This window comes from Carassius gibelio, chromosome A21, assembly GCF_023724105.1.
Source record: "Carassius gibelio isolate Cgi1373 ecotype wild population from Czech Republic chromosome A21, carGib1.2-hapl.c, whole genome shotgun sequence".
Taxonomy (NCBI): domain Eukaryota; kingdom Metazoa; phylum Chordata; class Actinopteri; order Cypriniformes; family Cyprinidae; genus Carassius; species Carassius gibelio.
Genome location: NC_068391.1, coordinates 3,080,825 through 3,093,848, shown reverse-complemented (window position 1 = coordinate 3,093,848; position 13,024 = coordinate 3,080,825). Strand labels below are relative to the sequence as shown.

At 34.6% G+C, this 13,024-nt stretch overlaps 1 protein-coding gene across 6 annotated transcripts in view; it reads right to left on the bottom strand.

Moving 5' to 3' along the window:
* The window catches only part of rapgef1b (Rap guanine nucleotide exchange factor (GEF) 1b), a 39,316-nt gene extending 34,479 nt beyond the window's left edge, over nt 1–4,837 (bottom strand). For 3 of the 6 annotated variants that reach the window (XM_052537219.1, XM_052537221.1, XM_052537222.1), the window contains exon 1: nt 4,544–4,836. In XM_052537219.1, the coding sequence (XP_052393179.1) occupies nt 4,544–4,571 (28 nt within the window). In that variant the 5' untranslated portion in view covers nt 4,572–4,836. Of the gene's footprint in view, nt 1–4,543 lie in introns of all 6 variants that reach the window. The other 3 variants (XM_052537223.1, XM_052537224.1, XM_052537220.1) reach the window with 2 other exon arrangements.
* Between the last annotated feature and the right edge of the window lie 8,187 nt (nt 4,838–13,024).

The following is a 13,024-nucleotide window of genomic DNA, read 5'->3' as shown; positions in this document are numbered from 1 at the left end:
ACATCACTCAGGGTTCACGGTTAGTCACCCTCAGTCGAATCCCATGACCCAGCCTGAGTCAGACATCAAACCGAGAGGAATCTAAAAATAAACTCAAACAGAACTGCAGAGAACTTCCATGTGTGATCTCGGAACGCCAAAACATCCCGATTCCAAAAGGAACCAGGGAGCAATGATGGTCTAGATCCACAGATGAAAAACCACCTGACATGTAGGAAACGATCGATAAAGCCTACGGCATGGAAAACAGCACACATGCAAACAAAATTACACCGATCTGGAAAAAGTCAATGGAAAACCGCTCAATACATGCATTACAGGAGAAAAAAAACTGCAGACATCAGATAATACAACTGAAATCAGAGCGCAGTGCTTGAAATTCTCAATCCGCGTCTATCCGTTCCATACTTAATTCCCACAAATCCCTGCACGTCCACATACACACGCCTGCGTCTCTCAAACACACACACACACACACACAGCGCAAGCACCATCTAATTACTGAAGCTCAGGATAGTAAGAGCATGTTTTTCATTCTAGTAATCTACTGCACTCATTTCTCTAAAACCCCAAATTACAGTTTTGGGATGAAAAACAAGTGGCCAGAGACGACTTAAAATAATTCTGCACTTATTCTGGCCAAATCGATGAAAGCAAAACCCATCAGGTATTCGAAACGACAGCCAAATAAAGCAGATCGAGTTATTAGATTCATTTAAAACTCATCTTATTTAAATTTAAATGTTTTAATCCAAAGCCCTATTAGAATGAAGTCTTAGGGGAATGTGATATCAGAAAAAACACTTTATTTTACCAGTACTGTGGCTAAATGTTCTTGTAAAGTGCATTTGTAAGTGATGTCGCCAAATTAACATCTCCATTAAAACTCAACTCAGACCCAAGTCAAAACTTGACCAGTTTTATTGGTAAGTGTAAATAAATCAAAGATCAATAAAATACTATTCGTTTTATATTGCCAAGAAAATCATCATAAATATATACATTTATAAACAAAATGTATATATTTATACTCAAAAACTTAAAAAAAGAAAAGAAAATGAACGTGCATTGCGAAAAGCGCTTTGCAAATAAATTTACAATTTTATTTTGCTAAATGTAGCTTATTTTTATATTGCCCATGAAATGGTCATGAATATATATTTTTATATATACACACAATTTCCTGATCCTACCCAGATCTGTTGTGTCTGAATGTTTCAGTATTATGTTATCTCTCAGTTTACTGCTAGACTGCATTTAAGACACAAGCATGCACATGTGAGCAAGCATTCACACACACTTTTGTTGTCTGGGATTTACATAGCAATGCAACTATTCATAATTAAACACACACGCGCCCGACTGAATGCATTACACATCTGGATGCACTTATAAAGAATTTTGTTTTCAGGGATTTAATGCAACTAAATCATAAATACAGCCAAAACACCCACCGAATACATGACACTTTGTTACAGTACTCTTATTTTAGCAAATGTCATAATCTCTCAACCACATGGAAACACACACAGACGATTCCTCAGAACTGCTCAGATATAAAAAGGCACGCTAAAGAAATTACATCATTTCTACTGAAACCTTATTTAATTATTGAAAAAAAAAATATGGTCTGAAGAAAAAGTCTAAGTGTGTTTTGAGGTATACATACAGTAGTCAACATTTGAAGTGGATCAAAAAAGTTCATCAAAGTTGTTCTGAAACAAGAAAGGCTATTGTTTTGGTTTCAGGACAACTTTGATGAAAGGTTTTGATCCACTTCAAATGCTGATGACTACTGTAAACCTTGCAATTTTGACTTCATAACATGCAATTACAACTTTATATCACACAATTCTGACTTTACAACACACAGTCGTTAGTTTATAATCACGCAATCCAGAGAAAAAAAGTCAGAATGGTGAGAAAACCAAAAATGAGAATTGTACGATTTAATCTCAATTGCCTTTTTAATGATTCATTCAGTGCTGGAAACAGGTTTCCGAGAAAGCCATACAGGTTTGTATCAACATTTTAATTTTCACTGAACTTTTCCTTTAAGTTTTCCATCCCATGAGCGCACGATCTCAAGATTTCTCACACGCTCATTTTCCTCCCAAAGTTCATTTTCTCACTGTCGTAAGGAAGTTGAGGGAGGTCAAACAGCTTCCTGGTTTTGTTGAGCGCAAAGGAAAAAAAAAAGAGGGAGACAGAGGGAGGCTAGCTCATAGCAGCTTAATATTTCGGCATGAATGACAGTGCCATTATGACATCATGTCAGCGTATCCACAGCGACAAAGAAACATGTTGATACGGAGAATTACATCAGTGCACTCACACCGAGTCAGTCTGCACACTCTGCTCTTGTTGATTCAAGCTGGCTTTAGATTCATCCGAAACCGTCCATCGATTCGCCTGACCAACAGAACGCACAGAAGACAATCAGGCCACCCGGTAACCAAACACACAAACCTCCAAAACAAACAAAGCGGGTGTATTCAAGCACATGGGTGAGCGCACACATACCCATAGACTTGTCCAAGACAGGACACAACACAGACCTGAACAAAACATGCAGCTTCACAAAACCTCTCTGAAATGCAAATTAAAAACGATGCCTGTTTATTGTTCAAATTAGGTTCGTTATCAAATAAGAGGTGTCATAACATGATGCATAATGCTCAAACACAATCTAAAATGTGCCTTTGGGGTGCGCCACACAGGAATGTTCAGGTTCGTAACGCCTCGAGATACACATTCTTTACTTCCCACCAGGAGATCACTTCCATTCCACGAAGAAATCAGCTCAACCATAGAAATTAATAGTTAAGGACCAATATCAAAACTTTAAAGTTCATTTTTAGTGTTAAGATTGATCTACTCCTCAATATATATATATATTTTTTTTTCAGCAAGGCTTTGAATTGATCAAAAGCGATAGTTAATACTTTTATTATTGTTATCACAGTTTCCACAGAAATACGAAACTGTTTTCAACACTGATAATAACCAAAAATGTTTCTTGAGCAGCAAATCAGCATATTAAAATGATTTCTGAAGATCATGTGACCCTGAAGACTGCAGGAATGATGCTGAAAATACAGCTGTGCATCACAGGAATAATTTTAATCTTAATATATACAGTAAACAGTTATTTTAAGTTATAAAAAATAACTTAAAGTATATAAATGCAGGCTTGGTAAGTAATAAAAAATTATATACTAACTCCAAAAATGTTTAACCATTGTGTAATAATAATAATAAATCTAAATAACAATTTATTTATATATCGCCTCTTTAAATGTAGCTTCTCCAGGAACTTTGCAGAGTAAAAAGCAAAATATTTTAATTTGTTTTTAATCTATATATGAATCTATAAGTGTTCAATCTATAATTTTACAGTCTAGAAAATCGGTGTTAAAAGTGTTAAAATGTGCAATTAGATGAATGCATTTAAATTAAATAATATTATTGTGAAATGCTACCGTCTGCTTCCATCTGATTGTCAACCCAACCAGTAACCAATCATTTAAAATAACTGTATTGCTCAATGATATAGTGACTGATACACTGTTTATACTTAGTAACAGTTATTATCGGAAAATTAGCTTTTTATTACAGCAAGATCCACTGAACAACAACAATCTTCCCCTGCAGCCTCACCCTAACCCTGACCCGATGTGATCCGGGCAGTCAGGACAGCTGTTTAGGGTGAGGTGATCAGGGGATTGAGTTTCCTTCCCACCACCGAAAGAAACCTCCTGTTGCTTTCCGTTACTAGACACACACACACACACACACAGTCTCTGTTGTCATACACCTAAACTTAACATGAAACATGACAGCATCCAACTCTGTCCAAAGAAAGCCAAAAAGACATAATTAATACGTGCATGTAAATTTGAACTTATATAGTAATATTCAAACACGTTATTTGTAAACTGCTCTTTAAAGAATAATTTCACAAAACTTTAATGCAAGAATACAACAAATATAAAATGCACATATGAACCATTTTAAATGATTTTAAGACCATTTGTGCAATCTAATCAGCTAGTAAACAAAAATAAAATGCATGAAAATTAAATAAACCTGTGCATTACACACTGCATTAAACTCAAGTTCACTGATGCCTGTGTGACATCAGTCAGTCTGAGCTCGTGAGACTGACACCAGCAGCAGGCTGGAGAGACTCTCCACTGTTTGCACGTGAGCATGCATTAATAAATGCATCTGTAATTGTAAAGACATGCGTTCAGATCGGTTTCTGTTCATTTGCATGATTCTCTCGGTTGAGAAGCACCGGGGTGATCTCGGTTAAATGTCCTGGGAGCCAGCGCGAGCTCTTGGTCCCCAGCGGGCGCTAGCGCGTGCTAACGGACACTGATTTATTCCACCCCCTATTTATAAGTCGAAATAAACATTAGAGACCCATGCCTTCGGTGCATACTTAAAAATAGCATTACATGCATCGGTTAAAGAGCGAGGAGCTGTTAAAGTGCGATCGAACCGGGCCTACAGACTCAACGGGCCGGTTCGCGCTTACCGTGCTTGCTTTCTATTTTCCCCGACATGATCGCTGCGCTGGCCGGAGCAAATCCTCAGTTTGGACAGACACAGGAGGACAGAAAATGGGATTTAGACCACAGTAATCCCGAGTTGTGTTCTTCAGCCACACATTTTGACGTACTGACTCCGTATATCCGCGGATCCCCGGTAAAAAGGGCAAGAATCCGTTCAGATGCACACGCTGGCGACAGACAGACAGACAGTGAACGCTCCTGTTGATGATGTGTTTGTCTGTGTGTCGAGTCCCGTCCCGAGGATCCACTGGGATGCGATCACAGCGCCGCTCTCTGACTGGAATCACGAGCTACAGGGATGAACCCGGGAAAACTTCCGACAAAACATATATTCTGGCTTTTTTTTTACTCTCTTTCGTGTCCTTCATAAGCGATTTTTGCTTCTTTTTTTCTGTAGAACACAAAATGAGATGTTTGTCGGAATGTTCACGCTGCTCTTTTCCATGCAGTGAAAATGGACGCGAACCAAAGCTATCAAAACTCTGAAAAAGACAAATAAAAGCTAGAATAAAAATACGACTCTAGCGCTATATTCCAAGCGCCTTTGACATATGAATTCCTTAAAATAAAATGGAATTAAATTTTATGTCATAGAAAGTAAATCAGTAGTCTCTCTAACATTTTCCATTGTTACTGCCTGGTCGACTGATGCAGAAATTTAGAAAGATCAAAAATTGTTGATATATACGTGATATATGCTAATCTAATTAAAGAAAATTAGATTAAGAACTACTAATAAAGATATGCAACTTTATTTAACAACTTTTTATCTGGTTTGTTTTTCCCCTTTCCTCATATAACACAAATAACACAATATTTTATATTTAAAATTATTTTAAAAATAACTATATTAAATTTAATTTCTGCAAAGACATTCAAATGCATAGAATATAACAGAGTACTAAGTTTAGGACACTTTCCAGTGTAATCAGAAAAAAACTCCCTGAAGGATCTGAAGTGTGTTGATCTGCTGCCATCCAGTGGCTAAATGATGAAATTACAATATTATTCAAAATAAATGTTTTAATTCTGTGAAGTATGCCCTGGCTAAATACTTTCCCTGTAATGATATATAGCTGTCAAAACAGTTTTTAAACAATGTAATGCTACAAACTCAATTAAAACTAACAACTATAAACTTATATAACGACAATGACGCCTCTCCTTGTCATATAAAATAATTAAATAGACCAAAAGTAAATGAGAGAGAGCCACATTAGTTAGTATCCCGAGTCGACAGAATTTCACACAAAAGTTTTAAGTGTTTATAAGCTGAGAAACACTAATTATGTGATTTTGTGGCGCTGCAATTACATCATTCACCGCTGGAGCTCAAAGCCTTGAGTTATTCACTGTTTATGGTTATTAATTTATATAGTTTTTCGTTTTAAACTTTTGTTCTGACTGGGGGGGGGGGTTGGGGTGGACTAAATCAACTGCAAATGTTTACAATTCCAAAGAATAAGAGAATAAAAAACACAACAAGATAAGTGTGTGTTTTCTTTAATTATCATTATTACTATTATTATTCCTTGTGCAGCAAGAAGTAAACTTCAGAATTCTTCTGTACAGAGAGAAAGTCAGAAGAGATTGAATAGAGCTAACAGCTCCCCACATGTCAGTTTGAAGCCTTTTGTTGTTCTGTATGTTTATGCTTGAGTTGAACTGTATTGAGTCAAATGCATTGCGGCGTCTGTCAGTATGTGTCCATGCAGGGAGTTTGATCAGTTCATGTCAATATCTCAGCTGGAGCGTTTGCTCGGGTCTGTGGGAGATCGTTTGATCCGCCTGACTGTGGAGAGCTGAGCTGAGCTTACAAATATCAAAATCTGAGGGACATAATTATACAGAGGGACGAAAATACTTCAGATGGAGGAATGCTTTGTCTTTTGACCTCCAGCATGATGACATATTGACTGATGCACATACGTGTCCTCAAAAACACAAGCAGAGAGAGTCACAAAGGTCAAAGGTCATCCTTAGAACCTGCTCAAGAAATAGAATGATCCGTCAAGTGTGACACAAATACATATACGTACATCGACACACACAGATAAGGTCAAAAGGAGACTCTCACTTCACACATCAAACTGCTTACACACACACACACACACACACACATAAGTGCTGTGACTGAAGCATTAAGGTCAGTAAGTTTAAACACGGCGTCTCTTGACTCTTATTTTTTTAAAGGAATAAGACATGAATCCTGACACTATACAAGTAAATGACTTTATTTGTACATTTTTACACACATTATAGCGTAAAAGCATATATTTGTTTATTGGACAGTGAAAAATTTACTGAAAACCAACTAAAAAAGAAAAAAAGTAATGAAAAAAATATTGAAAACTTGTATTTGTGTGTGAATAATATAATAAATATTTATATGGGGGGGGGGGGGGGCTACATTTAGCACATTTTATAATCACATTGCAAAAACTGCAAATATATATATCTATTTATCTATTTATCTATCTATCTATCTATATATATATATATATATATATATATATATATATATATATATATATATATATATATATATATATATATATATATATATATATACAAAAATAGATAAATTATTAAAAAATATATATAATTCTTGTATAAAAGAAATGAACAGCATTTAGATGTATCACATTTTGTAATCAGGGTAAAAAGAAATTGCAATTATTATATAAAATAAATGTGGTACGTACCACATTTAGTGATTGGGTTGCAAAAAATTTAAATATTATATAAAGTAATTAGAAAATTAAGCTTGATATGTACTTTGCTATACTTTGTTATTTTATTCATTTATTTATTTTTACATTTTTATATTTCATTAATTCATTTTTTATTTATTTTTCTTGTAATTTTAAAGCTTTTGTCTCCATCTGTGGTTTGCATCCTTTTATCTATAAATTGGGATGTTCTTGGCTTCGATGGATGCTTTCAGGGGTGCATCATTCAGGGGTGTGTGTGTGTGTGTGTGTGTGTGTTTTATTCATCTGCCAGTTCATCTAAATGACTACACTTTAATTATACTTGAATCAAATCTAAATAAAAGATGAAACTACTGCAGAGGCGAAATCGACAGAATGGCAAGAGTGAAGGATGAAGGGATGACATTTAGAGGAAAACAAAAATGAGTACAGAGAAACCTCAGGGGTGCAGCACAGGCCGAGAGAGAAGAGAGTGTGTTTTTAGGGGTTTTCGGGCTGAGGTTTGGCTGGAGGACAGACAAATATCAAGGTTTTAGATCTGCTGTGCTGGATGACACAATTATGAGACAACACACACACACACACACACACACACACATTTTCAGGAAACATTTATGATCTTTATGAGCACCATAAATATAAAGAAAACATCAGTTTAACACACTCCTGTGTGAAAAATACCCTGATGAAAGGAATGAGTTTTAATAAAATATGAAGCTTTTTTTGGAATGAAAACTTCTTGCTCACGGTTTAAAACAGAAATATGATTAATAATGAAGTGGCACAGTTTTTGTGTTAAAATGTCTTTAGATTGTCCGGTCAAATAATAATAATAATGCTAATAATATTAATAATAATTAGTATTTTTTTTTTTTTGTGAAAAAAAGAGAGAAATTCAAAAACCCTTAAACAAACTATAATTCAACAATTAAAGGGAAAATACATTGTATAATAAACAAAATATGGTACTTTTTTAATATCTTTAGATAGTTCAGTCAAATAAAAATAATAACAATAATTCCATTCAAAATTAAAATATAAATAAATCACTCTTCATATTTCTTTTATTTAAAAAAAAACAATCTTACACAATTAAAGATAAAATTAGATTTTATAATTACAGTAACAATTTAAGAAATAATTTTTTTATTAAAAAATCAATGTAAATACAAATATTTGTAAAGTATCATATATATATATATATATATATATATATATATATATATATATATATATATATATATATATATATATATATATATAATGCTTATTTTTGTTTAATATTTTATTGCAAAAAAAAGCACAGTTATAGAATTATATTTTATTTTATTAGTAATAAGCAATGATTAGGACATAGGACAAAAATAAATGAATGATCAGTATTGTATTCCAAACTGCATAGTCAAAGGACAAATGTCCGTGGGATTTTCTGCTTCAGTGTTGGATCCAGTGAGTGAGCCAGGGATCGAGTCCAGTGAATGACCACATCAGAGACACAAACACCAGCGCACAGGGGACCGGGACAGGCCTGCACTTTGATCCATACGCCTTAATGAGGAGAGAGAGAGACAGACAGAGAGAGAGAGAGAGACAGAGAGAGAGAGAGAGAGAGAGAGAGACAGAGAGAGGAAGTTTCCCCTTGATGCTGGATACTCCAGCGGCGGGAATGACACAAACACACAAGCTGATTGGCATTTGTGTGATGTATGTGACATCGATTCAAGGTTAAATTCATTATCATGGCATTTTAAAAGTGCTCCAAGAAATGTTTCATCACTGTAAAACACACACACACACACAAACACAGTGGCCATTATCCCAAACCACACTTAGAAATATTACAGAGTAAAACTCATTTAAAGAAAACAACATCCATTAAGCTCATCCAGAACAACAAACACGAAGACTGTAATTCATTTGAAAACTCCCTGAAGTCAACACAACTAATACAGAGCTAGTTATGAATATAATAATCTTCCATCAGGGGCAGAAACTGAATTGTCTTTAGCCTTGTGTGTGTGTGTGTGTGTGTGCTATTTTAAATCTATGCAGCTCAAACCCAATCAGAAGCAATATTTAATGGGCCAGCGCTGGTTTGCATGCGTGTGCTGCTGTGAGCTTTAAACTCTGCGCAGCACAAGACTTCAGATGAAAACAAAATCACAATTGTCAATTTAATCATTTAATATCGCTGGATAATAACAATATAATAATAATTTCCAAACTGATAAAGTAGAAATAACAGCTTAATAATTAAACAATAAGAATGCAAATAAACCACTTAGAACAAATATATGAAGACACATTTAAAATAGTTTATTATTTTTTATTGTTTCATTTAATTATTTTATTGTATTTGTTTTATTAATTATTTTATTATCTACCTGAAACATATGTTATATACATCATATATAGACATATTTAAAATGCTTTTAGTATTTTATAAATGTATTATTTTATATGTTTTATTAATTAACTAAGTAATAGTTAATTTTATTTTTTTGTACACATTTATTTAAATGTATTTATGGCAGGTGGATGGAATAATAAAATAATAAATAAATATAAAAAGCATTAATTTGCATTTCAAATAATTTTAAAATTAATAATTAAACAAGTTAATATATATTATAACATTTAATAGTTAGGAAATAAATTACTGTATTTTATAAAAACAAATGCAATACACAGGAATAAAATTAATAATTAATCATTCTCAATTTAAAATGTTTTTTTTTTTTTAGGAATTAGAAATAAACTATATAAAATCTCCGTACTTAAAACATCAAACAAACAAACACACACACACACACCAGCACACACAAACACACACACACACACACACACACACACACACACACACACACACACACACACACACACACACACACACACACACACTGTACTTCTCCAGTCCGGCCTCTGGTGTGACGTACAGGACTGTTGACAGGAAACAGATTAACACTTAATGTAGACTGATGTGCTGCCTTGATCCCGCTCAACACACACTCATATTCAGTGTGTGTGTGTGTGTGTGTGTGTGTGTCACTGCAGCCTAGCGCGTCTGATCTTCAGCATTTTTTTAATAACGCACTTTGTGTCTTTTTCCGAGATTACATTTTCTTTTCCATCAGAATACTGTCAGATCAGGTCAGAGGGTCATTTCTTTTAGAGTGCGGCTTTCCTAAAGAAAGAGCTTACATTATTTTTACAAGAAAATGTGATTGAGACCAAACTCGAGCCATATAAAAACACCCCAAGAGCACAGTAAATTACAAAAACTGAGAGAGATTGAAAAAGCAACAAACAAAAGATGGACAGACCCTGAGAGAGAGAGACACAGCTGTGTGGATCAGGGTCAGACCTGCACTTTCTCACGACCTCCTGATCTCAGTTCCAGCATGAACGGCTGATTAAGCAGTTATTGATCAGACTGGCTTGTTAGCCATAACACACACACACACACACACACACACACACCAGAGACTAGAAATGAATTTACCAGATAAATATTTCTGCCATAGACTGGACAGCACGTGAATGTGAACGATCAATAAACTTCACACATATCCTCAACATTTTCCCATGAACTTCTGAAATAAAACAATAACATGATGGAAACATGCTGTAACTCCAAGAAAACTTAAATGGGTCATGAATTGAGAAATCAAATTTGATCTTTTTCAGGTGTTTACATTGAAATCTTAAAGGAGACACGCCCCTTAAAACTGAGAGTTCGAAGACCAAGGCTCAAAAACAGTGTAGAAAAGGGCTAAATTATTTACATTTACATTTTTGCATTTAGCAGACGCTTTTATCCAAAGCAACTCATGGTACATTCAGACTATACATTTTTATTTATTTATTTTTTCAAATTATGACAAATTTTGATGTAGAAGTAGAAGCAAACAGAACATTAATAAATGTGTGTGTGTGTGTGTGTGTGTGTGTGACCCTGGAGCATGAAGCAGTCTTAAGTCTCTGGGGTATATTTGTAGCAATAGCCCATTTTTCTTTTATGCCAAAAATCGTTAGGATATTAAAGCTGCAGTAGGTAACTTTTGTAAAAATATATTTTTTACATATTTATTAAACCTGTCATTATGTCCTGACAGTAGAATATGAGACAGATAATCTGTGAAAAAATCAAGCTCCTCTGGCTCCTCCCAGTGTCCTATTGCCATTTGCAGAAAGTCATGCGCTCCCGGTAAGAAACAACCAATCAGAGCTGCGGTCCGTAACTTTGTTTGTGTTCAAAATGTAGAAAAATGTATATAATAAGCAAGTACACCATGAATCCATTTTCCAAACCGTGTTTTTAGCTTGTCCTGAATCACTAGGGTGCACCTATAATAAGTGTTTATATTCGGACTATTTTAGATTGCTTCGGGGGTACCGCGGCGGAGTAACCCAGTACCTTTGTGATTCTTCATAGACATAAACAGAGAGAAGTAGTTCCGCTACGATGTTCTTCCGCAAGACGCAAGCAGTTCTGTTTATTAACCGCTAGAGCGTCAAAAGTTCCCTACCGCAGCTTTAAGTAAAGATCATGTTCCATGAAGATATTTTGTACATTTCCTACAGTAAATGTATCAAAACCTAATTTTTGATTAGTAATATGCATTGCTAAGAATTCATTTGGACAACTAGTTGTATCTCGGCAAAATAATGTCAAATATATGTTTTTTAAACCAGAGATAAATGGAAAGCTATTTATTCAGCTTTCAGATGATGTATAACATCAACTATATATCAGCTACTTTTATTCTAAAAAAGAATTCTAAAATTCAAAAAATATTATTCTAAAATGTTTTTATTATTATTATTGTGATTGTTTAATCCGTAATGAACATAATTTGCTTTATATAAAATTAAGTATAGCCTAATTAGTTTTACATAAAACTACAGTTGCCTAGAGTATGTTCTCATTTAGATAGTTTAGTGAATGTGTGTGTGTGTGTGTGTGAGAGAGAGAGAGAGAGAGAGAGAGAGAGAGAGTTTGCAATGTTATTTTCCAATTCTGTCATTCTGGCATCAGTTTTTAATTGCTAATGTTTATTTAATAATCAGGAACACACACACACACACACACACACACACACACACACCACAGCACTGCTCTTGGATTTCACGCAGGCTGCATGTGTCTCAAACCCTACAGAGCTGCTGACCTACACTGCGATTTGAGCATCAATTTTGCAATCTTTATAAAAAGTTATTAAAAATGTAAAAAATCCTGAACAATCCTGAATGAACAACTGAAAATCATGGACACATCATGGATTAACCATGCAGAATATATCCTTTTCTGCTTTTTTTTTTTTACATATATCCTGTTTAACTGGGAAATATGTCAAATTATAGAAGTAAAATGGATTTTTAATTCTATTGTCAATTATTTTAAAATGATGTATAAACCTTCCCAGTTTTACCAGGCCTTCAGGGGTTCAGATTTATTGCACAAGTGAATTCAATTAAAAATGGTCTTTAACTGGACTGGTTCTAGATCGTTGAGAATGTGGATAAAGCCGGTTCTAGATCTGTACGTGTCTGGACGAGCAGATGGCCGTGTGTCTGGACGGCGAACACTGAACAGTGCTCTACTGACACGTCCCTCAAAACATTTCCAAAAAACACTCACGCTGCATTCCTGGCAACATCCAGAGCCGACGCCATCTGTCTCCACATGAACATACAGCGCTGAATAAACGTTACTGAGGGACACATGAA